We start from the raw sequence: 19,273 nt of genomic DNA, 5'->3' as shown, positions 1-19,273 counted from the left end.
CTTTTCGTATTCCATTCAGCGCCCATGACCGGTAATATAAATGTATTTTATAATTACGTCGCCGGCCGCGGTGGCCGAGCGGTTCTAGGCGCTTCAGTCCGGAACCGTGCGGCTGCTACGGTCGCATGTTCGAATCCTGCCTCGGGCATGGATGTGTGTGATGTCCTTAGGTTAGTTAGTTTTAAGTAGTTTGAAGTTCTAGGGGACTGATGACCTCAGATGTTAAGTCCCATAGTGCTCAGAGCCATTTTTATAATTACGTAAATTACATAAAATTACGTGGTATGTAATAAATACATCTTTTCAGTTAACAAGACGGCATGTCAGCTTACTTCACTATTTCGATAAACAGCAGAAAAAATACTTGTAAAAAGGCGTTTTTGGTTATTACACATGCAAAGGAAGTCGGCACGGCACACACGAGTGGCCATTTTCCGTCTTTTTCTTGATCCAAGTTAAAAGAGCATGTTCATTGTTATGGAAGGCAGACCGACTTACAACCGAATGAAGTCGGCGTTCCATAATCGAGTGTCTGGTGTCACATTTTGTAAAGAGAATATGATAACTTCTACAATATTTCAATGGTACAGGGTGGCCCACTAAAAATCGGCCCCGAGTACTAGACTGCTCATTGTCGCCTACCAATCGTCAGCTATTGTTTCGAAGTTGTTGTTTGCATTAGCTTATTTGTTATTCCTTCACTGCCTAATTATTACATGTTTATCTGTTCTGCTCGTAGCGGTCAACAAATCGTGCGTAATTGGCGATCAGTCCGCACTCGGGGCCGGTTTTTCGTGCGCTGCCTTATATTATTTCATTGCGATCAGCCACATTACGCTACAGTTGGCCAAACGAGAGGTTTTGCAGAATCATGAAAATTACAAGTGTGTGTGAATTCTGTTATGAATAAAAATTCTGTACTCCAGGCCGGAGGCAAGTGCCCCCTCTTGGCGCCTTCCATCTTCAGCCACCTATGTTACTAATTTTCAGTTTTTCATAAGAACCGTATACCAAGCACAAATGAACGGTGAACGAGTAAAAATGAACGCTCCCCAAAAAAGAGCGACCACCAGTGAATTAATTCCCTAGGATGAACGAGTTTTCCCATCTCTATTCAGTTGCAACAGTTTTCGATGGAACTGAACGGAGAATATGTACACGTTACATATTACTGCAAATTACATTAGTCAAATGAAAGGGCATGCCTGGAACGATTTTTCGATTTAAAGCTCGCTATTGTTGAATTTGTGAAGGAAACAGGTGTACAGGAACGAAAATTAGAACATCCGGAATGATTGCAGACATCGCATTTTAAGTGGACCTGATGGCACACTGCCCACAGTAAGACAGTACTAGGTGAGAAACAATTACTTTCTGATTTTATGTGGATGCGTTTAAAAAGAAAATCGCGTTGTAGAAGGGACATATTCCAGTCCAGTTCCCCTAGCCCACTGGTGTTAAAAAAAAACGCGAGGTTAGAAGAATTCACTGTAGCTTTGAAAGAATTACAGTTACAGTTTCTAAAACGTTTTGAGGACACTGTACGTCTTATATCTCTTGTCGAGATTTTTTCAAGACCGTTTGAAATTTCAGTTGAAAGTGCCCCTGTGCGTGTGCAGTGTAACTGATTGATCTTCAGCGTAATTCGAATTTTAAAGACGAACCCCTTTAACGCTAAAAGTGTCTATGATGTCTACATTGCTTTCCTCAAGTAATGTTTCCACGTCTTCATGATGAGGTTGCTAAAGTACTGCCATATTTCCGCCAATATACAGGGTGTATTATAATTAATGGCGTAAACGCACAACGTTGAAACTACACGATTCTAAAAGCAAAAAAGTCTCAGTAAACATAGGGTCGAAAATGCATACCTTAAGAGCTACGAGCAATGTTTCAACTTCGATACTATGAAACAAATCTCTTCTACTAATTGAATTTTCACGAATAAGGAGGGATGCGAATTTTCCCTTACTGAATTGACTCTCATTCATCATATGTAAAATTCACGACTGAAAATTCCAATACGCAAAAGCATAGGGAACAATTCTCAACCTTTGTCGAGAAAAAAAAAAATCATTCAAAGATTGATGATGCAGGTCTTTTTCACTTGGTATGTACTCGTCACTCCGGGCCAGCAGAGGCTCAGCAATAAGCGCTCTGCTCGTGCATGCCGAATCGATGTTATGAGTTCACATATACGTTAATTTTTTCAGTTTGTTCCCATCTGAGCTAGTATATTATGTTTACTGTTGTATTTGATATTTATAAATGCATACGGCACGTTGTGTGGCCTGAAAACTCTGTTCAAGAAAATCCTTTATGCAGAAATATGATCTGACCGTGGAACACATTCAAACTATGATTCATAGCATCTATGTTCCATTCTTTCGGTGGAAGTGATGATCTGCTCAGAACATCTGCACGCAAACAATTTTTCAATTTATAGTAGGGAGCGAACTAAGGACACACATTAATCCAGCGATTGAAAAACGTACTTTGGTTAGTCGTCCAACAATTCTCACGGTAGCTACCGAATATGAATCATCATACTAGCACGTTGAGTAGACATTTCAAAATTTTACGTGTGATAGTCCCTTAAAATGTGATATGAACAGGTTGAATGGCGATTTGAAATTTTTATATACTATCTTCCTGTAAAAAGTTTTTGTTGGGCACATAACTTACGTATTTATGAATGTCAATATACGAAGAGCACATTTTTTACTGGCGTAAATGAGTGAAATGAGTGTACGTTGAAAAATAAACCTCCTAGAAGATCGGTTTGATCCTAGGACCTCATTTTACGCATCAGTGCGCTACCAGTCCCCAAATATAGTCTGAACGTATTATTTATTCCGGACAGCATCAATAATTTTGAATCTGATTTGCTCGAGATTTCTCCAAAATTGCATGAACTTGATTTGTGTCTAAAATGGGTGAGCAAGCTTCCGTCCCCTGTCCTGTAAGAAGATAGCTATATACCTTAGCATTACCGTTTTTCGAACTTCTGCGGGAGCACCATTTATGCAGAAGTGACAAACGTCATCCGGAAACCATGCACTCTTTGCTAACGAGAAACCGTGGTATTGAGTTCTACGTACAAACGGAGACCCTTTACAGTATAATGCTGTTCTCGTATACATCAGCGTTCGCAGCCGAATAAGAGTCAATTTCTAAATGCAAGAGAATCTAAATACAAGAGAATCTTCTTTTTTTTCATTTTTGTCCCTATTTTCCCACAGTACGACTGCCACTACAAAGAAGCAGCGGAAAATTAGAATCTTACGCATGTAATTTTACTTCTTACAAATTACCTTACATCTTTAGTTTCGCGGTTCACTATATCAAATTAATGCCCGCCTCTTGGGAAGGATGGCAGAGGTCAGTACACGTAAGCTTACGAGTCTAACCAAGCGAGGTCGGCAGTCGAGGTATTAGACCAACAAACCACTGGTCCGCGTTCGAGTCTTGGTCGTGGCATTTTTTCATTCGATGTTTTTTTCGGTCCATCTGATAATATTCTAATCATCGGAATACTTTTCTTTGCGTCTCTGCATCGGGCGGTGCATTTGGCAACCTGAATCGGATATGTTTTCCACCAGCAATGCGGCGAGATTTCGTTCGTATGTTGCGAGACTTGTTTATGTTTTGCCTGTTTCTATGATAAGTGTCACCCCACACCCCAGTCATTGCGAAAACGCTGGGATTACGCAATAATTTACTTACAGTGTATTTTTGTTCTTTAAATGCAAGAATTTCAAAAGTTGCTGTTTCAGCCATGTTTAAAATCTTGGTATACACTCCTGGAAATGGAAAAAAGGACACATTGACACTGGTGTGTCAGACCCACCATACTTGCTCCGGACACTGCGAGAGGTCTGTACAAGCAATGATCACACGCACAGCACAGCGGACACACCAGGAACCGCGGTGTTGGCCGTCGAATGGCGCTAGCTGCGCAGCATTTGTGCACCGCCGCCGTCAGTGTCAGCCAGTTTGCCGTGGCATACGGAGCTCCATCGCAGTCTTTAGCACTGGTAGCATGCCGCGACAGCGTGGACGTGAACCGTATGTGCAGTTGACGGACTTTGAGCGAGGGCGTATAGTGGGCATGCGGGAGGCCGGGTGGACGTACCGCCGAATTGCTCAACACGTGGGGCGTGAGGTCTCCACAGTACATCGATGTTGTCGCCAGTGGTCGGCGGAAGGTGCACGTGCCCGTCGACCTGGGACCGGACCGCAGCGACGCACGGATGCACGCCAAGACCGTAGGATCCTACGCAGTGCCGTAGGGGACCGCACCGCCACTTCCCAGCAAATTAGGGACACTGTTGCTCCTGGGGTATCGGCGAGGACCATTCGCAACCGTCTCCATGAGGCTGGGCTACGGTCCCGCACACCGTTAGGCCGTCTTCCGCTCACGCCCCAACATCGTGCAGCCCGCCTCCAGTGGTGTCGCGACAGGCGTGAATGGAGGGACGAATGGAGACGTGTCGTCTTCAGCGATGAGAGTCGCTTCTGCCTTGGTGCCAATGATGGTCGTATGCGTGTTTGGCGCCGTGCAAGTGAGCGGCACAATCAGGACTGCATACGACCGAGGCACACAGGGCCAACACCCGGCATCATGGTGTGGGGAGTGATCTCCTACACTGGCCGTACACCACTGGTGATCGTCGAGGGGACACTGAATAGTGCACGGTACATCCAAACCGTCATCGAACCCATCGTTCTACCATTCCTAGACCGGCAAGGGAACTTGCTGTTCCAACAGGACAATGCACGTCCGCATGTATCCCGTGCCACCCAACGTGCTCTAGAAGGTGTAAGTCAACTACCCTGGCCAGCAAGATCTCCGGATCTGTCCCTCATTGAGCATGTTTGGGACTGGATGAAGCGTCGTCTCACGCGGTCTGCACGTCCAGCACGAACGCTGGTCCAACTGAGGCGCCAGGTGGAAATGGCATGGCAAGCCGTTCCACAGGACTACATCCAGCATCTCTACGATCGTCTCCATGGGAGAATAGCAGCCTGCATTGCTGCGAAAGGTGGATATACACTGTACTAGTGCCGACATTGTGCATGCTCTGTTGCCTGTGTCTATGTGCCTGTGGTTCTGTCAGTGTGATCATGTGATGTATCTGACCCCAGGAATGTGTCAATAAAGTTTCCCCTTCCTGGGACAATGAATTCACGGTGTTCTTATTTCAATTTCCAGGAGTGTATATTTGTGGGCGATATTCCTGGGCGAGGTGAGGCTAATGAAATGACTGATGTGGCAGATGTCGGCGCTGGTGTGCGAGCGGGCAGCGCGCGACGGCCTGAAGCTGTCGCTGAACCGGTCGCTGTCGGAGCCGGCGGGCAGCAACAAGCGCTGCAAGCTGGACCCGCTCAGCCTGCCCGCGACCCCCAGCCCGTGCACCGAGGCGCAGCCGCTGCTCGCCAGCGCCGTGCAGATCGTCTACCCGGACGCCCTCGCCGCGCGCCTCGTCCTCGGCGGCGACAAGTAAGTACAGCATCGGCACCTAGAAAGTGAGGCGCATTGCTTCGGCGCGGCAGCGTTAGGCAGAGAAACGAGCGACTTTCACTTCGGACAGACTTGACAATTGACAAAGCCTCCAAAACTCAATAATATGACAATTGCAAGACGAGGTCAACGTAGTGTACTCCCGAGAATGAGCGGAGCCTTCAACACCACGTCACTAGAGGTACTTTGCGTTGTGATGGGCACCTGCCCTATAGACATAACAATACGTTATAGAGCTGCACTTTACTGGCTTAAGAGTTTTGTGACGGCTCCCAAGCAGCGCGGGATTAGCCGACCGGTCTAAGGAGCTGCAATCATGGACTGTACGGCTGGTCCTGGCGGAGGTTCGAGTCCTCCCTCGGGCATGTGTGTGTGTGTGTTTGTCCTTAGGATAATTTAGGTTAAGTAGTGTGTAAGCTTAGGGACTGTTGACCTTAGCAGTTAAGTCCCATAAGATTTCACACACATTTGAACATTTTTTTGAACGGCTCCCAAACCCAAGGTCCTCGACGGTACTTTTGGGGCAGCCACCACAAATTGTATAAAGCGTGGGTAGTGACCAGGATGTAGCTATGTCTGTTGGGTGAAAAATAATTAATGACAAGAATTGCGCCAGCTAGAATGAAGAGATAACTTATCTTTATTTCTGACGAAACGTGCACCAGCAATACAAGTCCAAGTAATACCCAAGAGTAATCCGTGTACTGAGCCTAGTCGAATACAATAGCAAATATCACACTGCAATGGCTCCGCTATAAACTCCACGAAGGGCTAGCAATAGACAATCGACAATAGACTGTCGGTCTCGGGGCCAGCGCTCCTCCTATATGCAAAAGGCAGAGGGCGTTGCGGACCCGAGCTCAGCCATGGCGCGACCTCTTCCGTCGACGGTAACGCCCTGAGACGCCGACGGCCGCGACAGGAACTGTGGCCAGCGACGTCACGGTCAGGGCGTGCGTGCGCGAGTTGGTTGGTTGGTTGGTTGGGTCAGTGGATACAGCAAAGAGAAAGAGGCTCGATAAAGTCACCAAAATTACGGGAACCAACGTTACGAAGAAAACACAAATGAATCAATGGCGGATTCAAATATGGCAGAGAGAGTGGGATGCATCCGAAAAGGGTCGCAGAGCACACTCTTATCTTTCCTTATGTACACGAAAGACTACAACTGTAACATGTGGACCCAAGCCGGGGGATAGTCCATTTCCTGACAGGCCACAGAGCGTACCCGGTACATTTAAACCGTATGGGACTAACTAACGATGAAGTATGCGTATGCGGAGAAACTGGGACACCAGAACATGTCACAATGCTGTGCAACACGCTAGCACAAGTGAGACCTGTACAGAACGACAATGACATCGCCAGAATAATACGTAATCCCGATGACTGGAACACAATAAATAGCGAAGCCGATATTGTATCGAACACTCTGCACGAAGAATACAATCCTGAAAACCCTTACGGAATAAGGCGTAGACAAGCACAAACAACACAACAAACCACTCGGGAGGACACAAACACGGCCACAGATTCCGAAACAGAGGAAGGAACACTAAGTAAACATGAATGACTCAGAAGGGATCAACATGTAAGCGACCAAAACCGTCGCCGGCCGTGGTGGCCGTGCGGTTCTAGGCGCTTTAGTCTGGAACCACGTGACCGCTACGGTCGCAGGTTCGAATCCTGCCTCGGGCATGGATGTGTGTGATGTCCTTAGGTCAGTTAGATTTAAGTAGTTTTAAGTTCTAGGGGACTGATGACAAAAAAATGGCTCTGAGCACTATGGGACTTAACATCTGAGGTCATCAGTCCCCTAGAACTTAGAACTACTTAAACCTAACTAACCTAAGGACATCACACACATCCATGCCCGAGGCAGGATTCGAACCTGCGACCGTAGCAGTCGCGGACTGATGACCTCAGATGTTAAGTCTCATAGTGCTCAGAGCCATTTGAACCAAAACCGACAATGCATAACTCTGCATGCCACAACACAGTCACAAACAACACAACAATCATAAAACAATAAACACCGGCACCACATACTGAGACTGTAGTAAAGTCCGCATCTCGTGGTCGTGCGGTAGCGTTCTCGCTTCCCACGCCCGGGTTCCCGGGTTCGATTCCCGGCGGGGTCAGGGATTTTCTCTGCCTCGTGATGGCTGGGTGTTGTGTGCTGTCCTTAGGTTAGTTAGGTTTAAGTAGTTCTAAGTTCTAGGGGACTTATGACCACAGCAGTTGAGTCCCATAGTGCTCAGAGCCATTTTGAACTGTAGTAATAAGGTAATGTCGTTTGGGAGGAGAAGGCTCGAAGAACTTTTCTTCCGAGGCTCCTCCTCCCCAATGACATCCTACATAGTGTTTAAAGTATACTGCACACAAGCAGTAATATATTGCTCGTCTTATTGTGTGCAGACAGAAGTATATTCTCTTCTCTATTCAAAGCTACAATCAGTGAATTTTATATATCAGAAATGTATTAAGTTATTTAAGAAATAGTGCATTCAAGTAGCAACGAACTATATTCTATTTCTACCAACAAGTTACAAACGTAAGTGTATTTCTCATGTAAATCTAAAATTCATGTATTCCGTGTGTTAAGTGCTGAATCAGCATTTGATTTGTATAAACATGCATTAGCACAAACCATTTCAGATGAGAATAGCTCGAGGTTGTACCGAGACCTTCTCATCTGAAATAGATAGAAATAGGACATTATCAACCAACATGCTACTTAGGCTGTCAGGCTGTATTACACATGCAAATACAGCATATCACTTCCCTCTACATACATCAAATTATTTTCACCACGCTCATTGTGTTAAATTTTCTTTTTTTATTTTTCTTTGACATTTGGATTATATAAGTGATATTCTCATCAACTAGGTAGTAACAAATTATATGGAAACGTTTTAACGATTGTTAAGCATTCAATTTGCTGTAACCTCATAGAAATCTTTATATATTACGTTCTTTACATTATTTAAAAAATAAGCATTATCAACTGTATACCAATAAGATTCAGAAGCATCCGACCCACCTTACATTTCAAGGCGGTGGGTTACTCTGTACTGTTAATGAAATAAATAAATAAAAATAAATAAATATACTTAGGACACGTTCAGACACTCACTAATGTTCAAAAAATGTTCAAATGTGTGTGAAATCTTATGGGACTGAACTGCTAAGGTCATCAGTCCATAAGCATACACACTACTTAACCTAAATTATCCTAAGGACAAACACACACACCCATGCCCGAGGGAGGACTCGAACCTCCGCCGGGACCAGCCGCACAGTCCATGACTGCAGCTCCTTAGACCGCTCGGCTAATCCCGCGCGGCCACTCACTAATGCCATATTCCTAAACCAGGTCTCAAAAATAATGCACACAAACGAGCCGGGGTACCCCAACACCTATATGAATCTTTCAGACCTGCGGAGATCGTCGCGCCGTGCAGTTTCGGACATATAAATACGGAGCTACACTACGTAACTCGTATATTTTATAGAATTCAGTTATATTCGCCTTGACCCGAACCAAATCGCCACCGAGAAGAACTACGAATCACACACAGCACAGTGTTCGCATAACCCCATGAAGTGAAGTATCCCAGAAAAAAACTGGAAAAATATTTGGCTCGAGGTCTCCACCGTTATCCTCCATACCGTAGCAAGCTCCTCTCGGTACGACGTCATCGGTAGGATTATCCCTACTCCTGAAATAATCCATAAAATAAAGCTGCAAGCCACTTCTCCTTGTCATCATTTGCTACTGGTCGAATATGTGGAACACTTACTTCTTTGCGGAGATAACGTACTAATTTGGCATTGGACCAGGAGAATGCTACAATCAGTGAATTTTATATATCAGAAATGTATTAAGTTATTTAAGAAATAGTGCATTCAAGTAGCAATGAACTATATTCTATTTCTACCAACAAGTTACAAACGTAAGTGTATTTCTCATGTAAATCTAAAATTCATGTATTCCGTGTGTTAAGTGCTGAATCAGCATTTGATTTGTATAAACATGCATTAGCACAAACCATTTCAGATGAGAATAGCTCGAGGTTGTACCGAGACCTTCTCATCTGAAATAGATAGAAATAGGACATTATCAACCAACATGCTACTTAGGCTGTCAGGCTGTATTACACATGCAAATACAGCATATCACTTCCCTCTACATACATCAAATTATTTTCACCACGCTCATTGTGTTAAATTTTCTTTTTTTATTTTTCTTTGACATTTGGATTATATAAATGATATTCTCATCAACTAGATAGTAACAAATTATATGGAAACGTTTTAACGATTGTTAAGCATTCAATTTGCTGTAACCTCATAGAAATCTTTATACACTCCTGGAAATTGAAATAAGTACACCGTGAATTCATTGTCCCAGGAAGGGGAAATTTTATTGACACATTCCTGGGGTCAGATACATCACATGATCACACTGACAGAACCACAGGCACATAGACACAGGCAACAGAGCATGCACAATGTCGGCACTAGTACAGTGTATATCCACCTTTCGCAGCAATGCAGGCTGCTATTCTCCCATGGAGACGATCGTAGAGATGCTGGATGTAGTCCTGTGGAACGGCTTGTCATGCCATTTCCACCTGGCGCCTCAGTTGGACCAGCGTTCGTGCTGGACGTGCAGACCGCGTGAGACAACGCTTTATCCAGTCCCAAACAATGGGACAGATCCGGAGATCTTGCTGGCCAGGGTAGTTGACTTACACCTTCTAGAGCACGTTGGGTGGCACGGGATACATGCGGACGTGCATTGTCCTGTTGGAACAGCAAGTTCCCTTGCCGGTCTAGGAATGGTAGAACGATGGGTTCGATGACGGTTTGGATGTACCGTGCACTATTCAGTGTCCCCTCGACGATCACCAGTGGTGTACGGCCAGTGTAGGAGATCGCTCCCCACACTATGATGCCGGGTGTTGGCCCTGTGTGCCTCGGTCGTATGCAGTCCTGATTGTGGCGCTCACCTGCACGGCGCCAAACACGCATACGACCATCATTGGCACCAAGGCAGAAGCGACTCTCATCGCTGAAGACGACACGTCTCCATTCGTCCCTCCATTCACGCCTGTCGCGACACAACTGGAGGCGGGCTGCACGATGTTGGGGCATGAGCGGAAGACGGCCTAACGGTGTGCGGGACCGTAGCCCAGCTTCATGGAGACGGTTGCGAATGGTTCTCGCCGATACCCCAGGAGCAACAGTGTCCCTAATTTGCTGGGAAGTGGCGGTGCGGTCCCCTACGGCACTGCGTAGGATCCTACGGTCTTGGCGTGCATCCGTGCGTCGCTGCGGTCCGGTCCCAGGTCGACGGGCACGTGCACCTTCCGCCGACCACTGGCGACAACATCGATGTACTGTGGAGACCTTACGCCCCACGTGTTGAGCAATTCGGCGGTACGTCCACCCGGCCTCCCGCATGCCCACTATACGCCCTCGCTCAAAGTCCGTCAACTGCACATACGGTTCACGTCCACGCTGTCGCGGCATGCTACCAGTGTTAAAGACTGCGATGGAGCTCCGTATGCCACGGCAAACTGGCTCACACTAACGGCGGCAGTGCACAAATGCTGCGCAGCTAGCGCCATTCGACGGCCAACACCGCGGTTCCTGGTGTGTCCGCTGTGCCGTGCGTGTGATCATTGCTTGTACAGCCCTCTCGCAGTGTCCGGAGCAAGTATGGTGGGTCTGACACACCGGTGTCAATGTGTTCTTTTTTTCCATTTCCAGGAGTGTATATTACGTTCTTTACATTATTTAAAAAAATAAGCATTATCAACTGTATACCAATGAGATTCAGAAGCATCCGACCCACCTTACATTTCAAGGCGGTGGGTTACTCTGTACTGTTAATGAAATAAATAAATAAAAATAAATAAATATACTTAGGACACGTTCAGACACTCACTAATGTTCAAAAAATGTTCAAATGTGTGTGAAATCTTATGGGACTGAACTTTAATGAACTTTAATGAACAGAACCATTGCCATCACCGTGCAAGTGTATGGCGCCCTCTATCGCGCGTGGAACCTTTACCCGAGTGCATAACACTATAGCTACATTTGGCTAATGAGAAATATTGTGCACTTTGTCGTATTCCACAAGTCACCTGCCCAGGAGAGCATTACAAGTTGCATAACCATCCCCGGTAAAAGACAAACTTTCGAAGTTTGCACTGTTGTAAACCGGCACAACTAGACCAAGTGACACGAGTCCTCTAATGCGCTTTACGTTCGTTGACTGAGTATTAATCTCTTTTGGTCGACCTCTGATGTACAGCGATCCTTGTAAGGATGGAAAGGGAAAGTAGGACTCTGAATTCGTATGGAAACAGAAGTTCATAGATATTATCCTACCGTGTTTTTGAGGGTGGAAAACTGAACTTGAAAATAATTGTAGAGTGACGAGACATTCACTCTACATGTAAGGGGATTTCCTTCGTTTCTTCACTTCAGTTTAATTAGGACACGTACATTACTAGCACGATTCAGGAACACAAGACAACTGCATAACGCCTTAGGACATGTACATTACTCGCACGATTCAGGAACACAAGACAACTGCATAACGCCTGCAGAAGAGCAACGTTTGCTGTTCACGAACGCAACATTATTACGTCATTAATTCAGCACCCATTTCCTTTACTGGACATTCAAAAAAATGGCTCAAATGGCTTTGAGCACTATGGGACTCAACTTCTGAGGTCATTAGTCCCCTAGAACTTAGAACTAGTTTAACCTAACTAACCTAAGGACATCACACACATCCATGTCCGAGGCAGGATTCGAACCTGCGACCGTAGCGGTCTCGCGGTTCCTGACTGCAGCGCCTAGAACCGCACGGCCACTTCGGCCGGCTACTGGACATTCAGATTACATAAGTCGAGGTAGTTTATCGCAACTCAGTCGGGCGATTTTATCGCTGAAGACGACTGTTTACGTTCCAAGTAAAAATTTTCGTCTTTCGTTAAGAAAAGATTATTTTTATGTTAATTTAAATTGAAAGAGTTTCACTATTTGTTTTGTGTTTCTAGGGAAGAACACGCTGTTGAAGCTAGGCCGAAAATGAATAAGATCGAGAGAGAGAGGGAGAGGGAGAGGGAGAGGGAGGAAGGAGAGAAGAAGAAGAAGAAGGAGAGAGAGAGAGAGAGAGAGAGAGAGAGAGAATTTGGATGTAAGCTTTGTAAACGGAAAATTGCTTCTCCAGTCGCCAGCCCAGGGCGGCTCGATCTACATCTACATTTATACTCCGCAAGCCACCCAACGGTGTGTGGCGGAGGGCACTTTACGTGCCATTGTCATTACCTCCCTTTCCTGTTCCAGTCGCGTATTTCGCGGGATGAACGACTGCCGGAAAGCCTCCGTGCGCGCTCGAATCTCTCTAATTTTACATTCGTGATCTCCTCGGGAGGTATAAGTAGGAGGAAGCAATATATTCGATAACTCATCCAGAAACGCACCCTCTCGAAACCTGGACAGCAAGCTACACCGCGATGCAGAGCGCCTCTCTTGCAGAGTCTGCCACTTGAGTTTGCTAAACACCTCCGTAACGCTATCACGCTTACCAAATAACCCTGTGACGAATCGCGCCGCTCTTCTTTGGATCTACTCTATCTCCTCCGTCAACTCGACCTCGTACAGATCCCACACTGATGATCAATACTCAAGTATAGGTCGAACGCGTGTTTTGTAAGCCACCTCCTTAATTGATGGACTACATTTTCTAAGGACTCTCCCAATGAATCTGAACCTGGCACCCGCCTTACCAACAGTTAATTTTATATGATCATTCCACTTCAAGTCGTTCCGTACGTATACTCCCAGATATTTTACAGAAGTAACTGCTACCAGTGTTTGTTCCGCTATCATATAATCATACAATAAAGGATCCTTCTTTCTATGTATTCGCAAAACATTACATTTGTCTATGTTAAGGGTCAGTTGCCACTCCGTGCACCAAGTGCCTATCCGCTGCAGATCTTCCTGCATTTCGCTGCAATTTTGTAATGCTGACACTTCTCTGTATACTACAGCATCATCCGCGAAAAGCCGCATGGAACTTCCGACACTATCGTTGATACGGGACATCTTCGGACCCAGGACGTTGCGAGATCGCGCCCCGGCTCCACCCTTGCGCACGTCATCTCGCAGTCTGTTGGATGACGTCACCCAGAGAGCGGAGGCTGACCGCACCCTGCCCTCTGCACCCGTGCAAGCGTCAAGTTTCGCTCCCACCCCGCCACGGCCGCGACGCTTCCGTACAGTGGAGCTTGTTTGATTCAGCGGGCCGGCAGGCCGCCGAAGTTCGTCACCAGATGGTCGTCGTGGTTGGCTTGCAACTTCAACAATTGTCATTCTCTGCGGTTCCAGACGTAGTCAGAATGGCGACATGACCGTTCGCCTTGAGCCTCTGGCCTCCGTTTTTCATACTCCTTGTTCTACGCCTCTTACGTCGTCCCTCCGAAGAGGACGAGTAGAGTGCTCTTCAGTAATTCTAACTTCAAATTTTTCTAGTCCGCTTCGGTCCACACATAGAGGTTGTGAAGTGCTGTTGTAACAGCAACATAGGGGTTTTTCATAGCACGTCATTGCCTCGTGTTGCGCCTGATAACTACTCACTCGTCTTCGCACTTCGTCATAGCGCCCGGCAGGCCATATTCCCTCGCCTGCAAGGTGTGTCAACCTGCCTCGCAGACCTGTTAGCTTAATATCAACGTTTCCAGCGCATGCTACCCGATGTGTCCATCGGACCCCTTAACTTCTGCCTTCTGGCCACAGCTGCGGAAAATTTTCCGTAATTTCCCAAATCCATGCCTATAGTTATTCGGGTTGCAGCAATACACAGTAACATTGGGCTCTCCCTCTGTGAAGTAGTATAAGGTAAGAAAATTCCGTTTCCCTTTGACTTAAGTGAAGTCTGAACGGGGAGAAAATGGAGAGGAATTTACACTAGTAGCCATTAAAATTGCTACACCAAGAATAAAGGCAGATGATAAACGGGTATTCATTGGACAAGTATATTATACTACAACTGACATGTGATTACATTTTCGCGCAATTTGGGTGCATATATCATGAGAAATCAGTACCCAGAACAACCACCACCTCTGGCCGTAATAACGGCCTTGATACGCCTGGACATTAAGTCCAACAGAGCTTGGATGGCGTGTGCAGTTACAGCTGCCCAAGCAGCTTCAACACGATACCACAGTACATCAAGAGTAGTGACTGGCGTATACTGACGAGCCAGTTGCTCGGCCACCATTGACCAGACGTTTTCAGTTGGTGAGAGATCTGGAGAATGTGCTGGTCAGGGCAGCAGCGGAACATTTTCTGTATCCAGAAAGGCTGTACAGGACCTGCAACATGCGGTCGTGCATTATCCTGCTGAAATGTAGGGTTTCGCAGGGATCGAATGAAGGGTAGAGCCACGGGTCGTAACACATCTGAAATGTAACGTCCACTGTTCAAAGTGCCGTCAGTGCGAACAAGAGGTGACCGAGACGTGTAACCAATGGCACCCCATACCATCACGCCGGGTGATACGCCAGTATGGCGATGACGGATACACGCTTCCAATGTGCGTTCACCGCGATGTCGCCAAACACGGATGCGACCATCGTGATGCTGTAAACAGAACCGGGATTCATCCGAAAAAATGACGTTTTGGCATTCGTGCACCCAAGTTCGTCGTTGGGTACACCATACCATTGCAGTCACCTGTCTGTGATGCAGCGTCAATGGTAACCGCAGCCATGGTCTCCGAGCTGATAGTCCATGCTGCTCCAAACGTCGTCGAACTGTTCTAGCAGATGGTTGTTGTCTTGCAAACGTCCCCATCTGTTGACTCAGGGATCGAAACGTGGCTGCACGATCCGTTACAGCCATGTGGATAAGATGCCTGTCATCTCGACTGCTAGTGATACGAGACCGTTGGGATCCAACACGGCGTTCCGTATTACCCTCCTGAATCCACCGATTCCATATTCTGCTAATAGTCATTGGATCTCGACCAACGCGAGCAGCAATGTCGCGATACGATGAACCGCAATCGCGATAGGCTACAATCCGACCTTTATCAAAGTCGGAAACGTGATGGTACGCATTTCTCCTCCTTACATGAGGCATCACAACAACGTTTCACCAGGCAACGCCGGTCAACTGCTGTTTGTGTATGAGAAATCGCTTGGAAACTTTCCTCGTGTCAGCACATTGTAGGTTTCGCCACCGGCGCCAACCTTGTGTGAATGCTCTGAAAAGCTAATCATTTGCCTATCACAGCATCTTCTTCCTGTCGGTTAAATTTCGCGTCTGTAGCACGTCATCTTCGTGGTGTAGCAATTTTATTGGCCAGTATTGTAGGTTGCGAAGTGCTGTTGTAACAGCAACATATGGGTTTTTCATTGCACGTTATTGCTCCGTGTTGCGCCTGATAACTACTCACTCGTGGTCGCACTTGGTCATAGCGCCCGCGAGGCCATATTTCCTCGCCTGCGAGTGGTGTCAACCTGCCTCGCAGACCTGTTTGCTTAATATCAACGTTGCCAGCGCCTGCTACCCGATGTGTCTATCGGTCCCCTTAACTTCTGCCTTCTGGCCACAGCTGCGGAAAATTTTCAGTAATTCCCCAAATCCACGCCTATAGTTATTCGCGTTGCAGCAATACACAGTAATATTGGGCTCTCCCTCTGTAGAGTAGTATAAGGTAAGAAGATGCCGTTACCTTTTGACTTAACTGAAGCCTAAACAAGGAGAAAATGGAGAGGAATTTAATTTGTGAAGATGATGTGCGAGTTTAGCAGGATGTGAAAGAAGCTAATACAATAGCAGTTGAGCGAACAGAACAGGTTAAATGGCGTACCGGTAAGTTACCTCAATAGTATTGGATTGTAGGTTTTATTGACGAACACTACACACCTAACGGCAAGAAAAAGAAATTTATGAATCGGTGCAAGAACTATATCAGTCATAGAAATGACATCCTCTGTGAACTTGAAGCTTCAGTTGCCAGCGAAAACTTCAATTCTGCATGCTGGGTGTGTCAAGCCATTGAAAGGAGCTGTTTGCCCTTTACCGCAGATACCAGTGCCATCGCCACTGCAGAATGTTAAACACAACCAGAAAGGAAAAGAGATCCTAAGTCAATAATAACTTAATTTTATGGGTTTGTGAAATGTATTGTCAGTAGCATGTGAAATAGTTAATTTTGTGTGTTTTGATATTTTTGGGCTGTTCTAGTGTTTATTTTGTTATTATAGAATATTGTATTTTGGACACTTTTTTTCTTTGTTAATAGCCTTTCACTATCAATGCCTTATGGTACATTTTTATCCGGTGAAGTGGAAAGCTATAGGGAAATGGGTATGAGTAAAGACACAAGAACAACTACAAAAATAAAACTATGTAATAATGTCTCGCACGGTCTGCCTGATTAGGATGGTGTAGATTAGCGCACAGGCACGTGAGTTACAACTATGTCAGGGTAAGACAGAAGCAGCTGAATGTCACAGAGGAGTGTTGAAGCGGTACACTTATTTTCAGAAAGTGAGCACGAATTGAGTTTACTCAGTATTTTCTCCAATAGTGGTGCTCGATACGATTTGAAACGAGACTCGCCCCACCAGGCAGTTCACTTTCGGTGTCGACGGGCCTAGGCGAGGCGTAAAGCTTTGTGTCGTGCAGTCATCAAGGGTGCACCAGTGGGCCTATGGCTCCGAAAGCTCATATCCATTATGTTTCGTTGAATGGTTCACACGCTGGCACTTGTTGATGACCCAGCATTGAAATCTGCGAAATTTGCGGAAGGGCTGCACTTCTGTCACGTTGAACGATACTCTTTAGTCCCGATCTTGCAGGACCTTTTTCCGGCCGCAGCGATGTCGGCGATTTCATTTCTTACCGGATTCCTGATATTCACTGTACACTCGTGAAACGGTCGCACGGGAAAGTCCCCACTTCATCGCTACCTCTGAGATGCTGTATCCCATCGCTCGTGCGCAGACTATGACACCAGAGTCAAACTCACTTAAATAATGATAACCTGCCATTGTAGCAGAAGTAGCCGATCTAACAACTGCACCAGGCACTTGTACATATATAGGCGTTGCCGACCGCATCGCCGTATTCTGCTTGTTTACATATCTCTGTATATGAATGCACATGCCTATACCAGTTTCTTTGGCGCTTCAATGTATGTAAACAGGCAGAACAGGGCGCTGCGGTCGGAAACGCCTCTAAAGACGGCAAGAGTCTGGCGCAGTTGTTAGATCGATTACTGCTGCTACAATGGCAGGTTTGGCAGGTTATCAAGGTGTAAGTCAGTCTGAACGTGGTGTTATAGTTGGTGCACGAGCGATAGGACACAGCATCTCCGAGGTAGCGACGAAACGGGGATTTTCCCGTACGACCGTTTCACGAGTGTACCGTAAATATCAGGAATCCGGTAAAACATCAAGTCTCCGACATCGCTGCGGCCAGAAAAAGATCCAGCAAGAAGGAGACCAACGACGACTGAAGAGACTCGTTCAACGTTACAGAAGTGCAGCCCTTCCGAAAATTGCTGCAGATTTCAGTGCTGAGCCATCAACGAGTTTCAGTGTGCGAACCATTCAACGAAACATCATCAATATGGGCTTTCGGAGTCGAAGGCCCACTTTTGAACCCTTGATGACTGCACGACACAAAGCTTTACGCCTCACCTGGGCCCGTGAACACCGACATTGGGCTGTTGATGACTGGAAACATGTTGCCTGGTCGGTCGAGTCTCGTTTCAAATTGTATCGGGCGGAAGGACGTGCACAGGTATGAATCCATGGACCCTGCATGTCAGCAGGGGACTGTTCAAGCTGTTGGAGGCTCTGTAATGGTATGGGACGTGTGCAGTTGGAGTAATATGGGACCCCTGATACGTCTAGATACGACTCTGACGGGCGACACGTATGTAAGTATCCTTTCTGATCACTTGCATCCATTCATGTCCACTATGCATTCCGACGGACTTGGGCAATTCCAGCAGTACAGTGCGACACCCCACACGTCCAGAATTGCTGCAGAGTGGCCCCAGGAACTCTCTTCTCAGTTTAAACACTTCCGCTGGCCACCAAACTCCCCAGACATGAACCTTATTGAGCACATTTGGGATGCCTGGCAACGTGCTTTTCACAAGAGATCTCCACCCCCTCGTACTCTTACGGATTTATGGAGAGCCCTGCAGGATTCATGGTGTCAATTCCCTCCAGCACTACGTCATACATTAATCGAGTCCATGCCACGTCGTGTTGCGGCACTTCTGCGTACTCGCGGGGCCCCTCCACGTTATTAGGCATGTTTACCAGTTTCTTTAGCTCTTCAGTGTAAATCCGTCGACGCGACAGCAGCGTCACCTAGAGAGTGGGCGTAAATCCATCGTCTTCCAGGGGAACAACTCTTGGGCAACTGTACTGCAGAACAGAGACAAACCGGCAGCGGCTCCATTATCTTCTGGAGAATATTCTCGTGGGCATCCATGGTTCCAGTGGATTTCATGGCGGTCGAGGAGTATCGTACACTGGTTTCAGACCGTGTAACCCCTTCATGGTGATAATGTTTCCCGATGGCAGAGGCATTTGTCAGCAAGATAATGCACCCTGTCAGAAGGCAAGGAGTGTGATGGAGTGTTCTGAGGAACACAGTGGCGAGTTCCAACTGATGTGTTGGCCCCAC

At 46.5% G+C, this 19,273-nt stretch overlaps 1 protein-coding gene across 1 annotated transcript in view; it reads left to right on the top strand.

Annotated features, from left to right (window-relative positions):
- LOC126471186 (dual specificity protein phosphatase 10) overlaps nt 1-19,273 on the top strand; it is a 224,364-nt gene that overhangs the window by 43,421 nt on the left and 161,670 nt on the right. Inside the window, exon 2 of the mRNA XM_050099293.1 lies at nt 5,280-5,503. Within this exon, the coding sequence (XP_049955250.1) occupies nt 5,280-5,503 (224 nt within the window). The remainder of the gene's footprint in view (nt 1-5,279; nt 5,504-19,273) is intronic.

This window comes from Schistocerca serialis, chromosome 3, assembly GCF_023864345.2.
Source record: "Schistocerca serialis cubense isolate TAMUIC-IGC-003099 chromosome 3, iqSchSeri2.2, whole genome shotgun sequence".
Lineage (NCBI taxonomy): Eukaryota > Metazoa > Arthropoda > Insecta > Orthoptera > Acrididae > Schistocerca > Schistocerca serialis.
This window is presented reverse-complemented; position numbering and strand designations above follow the sequence as displayed.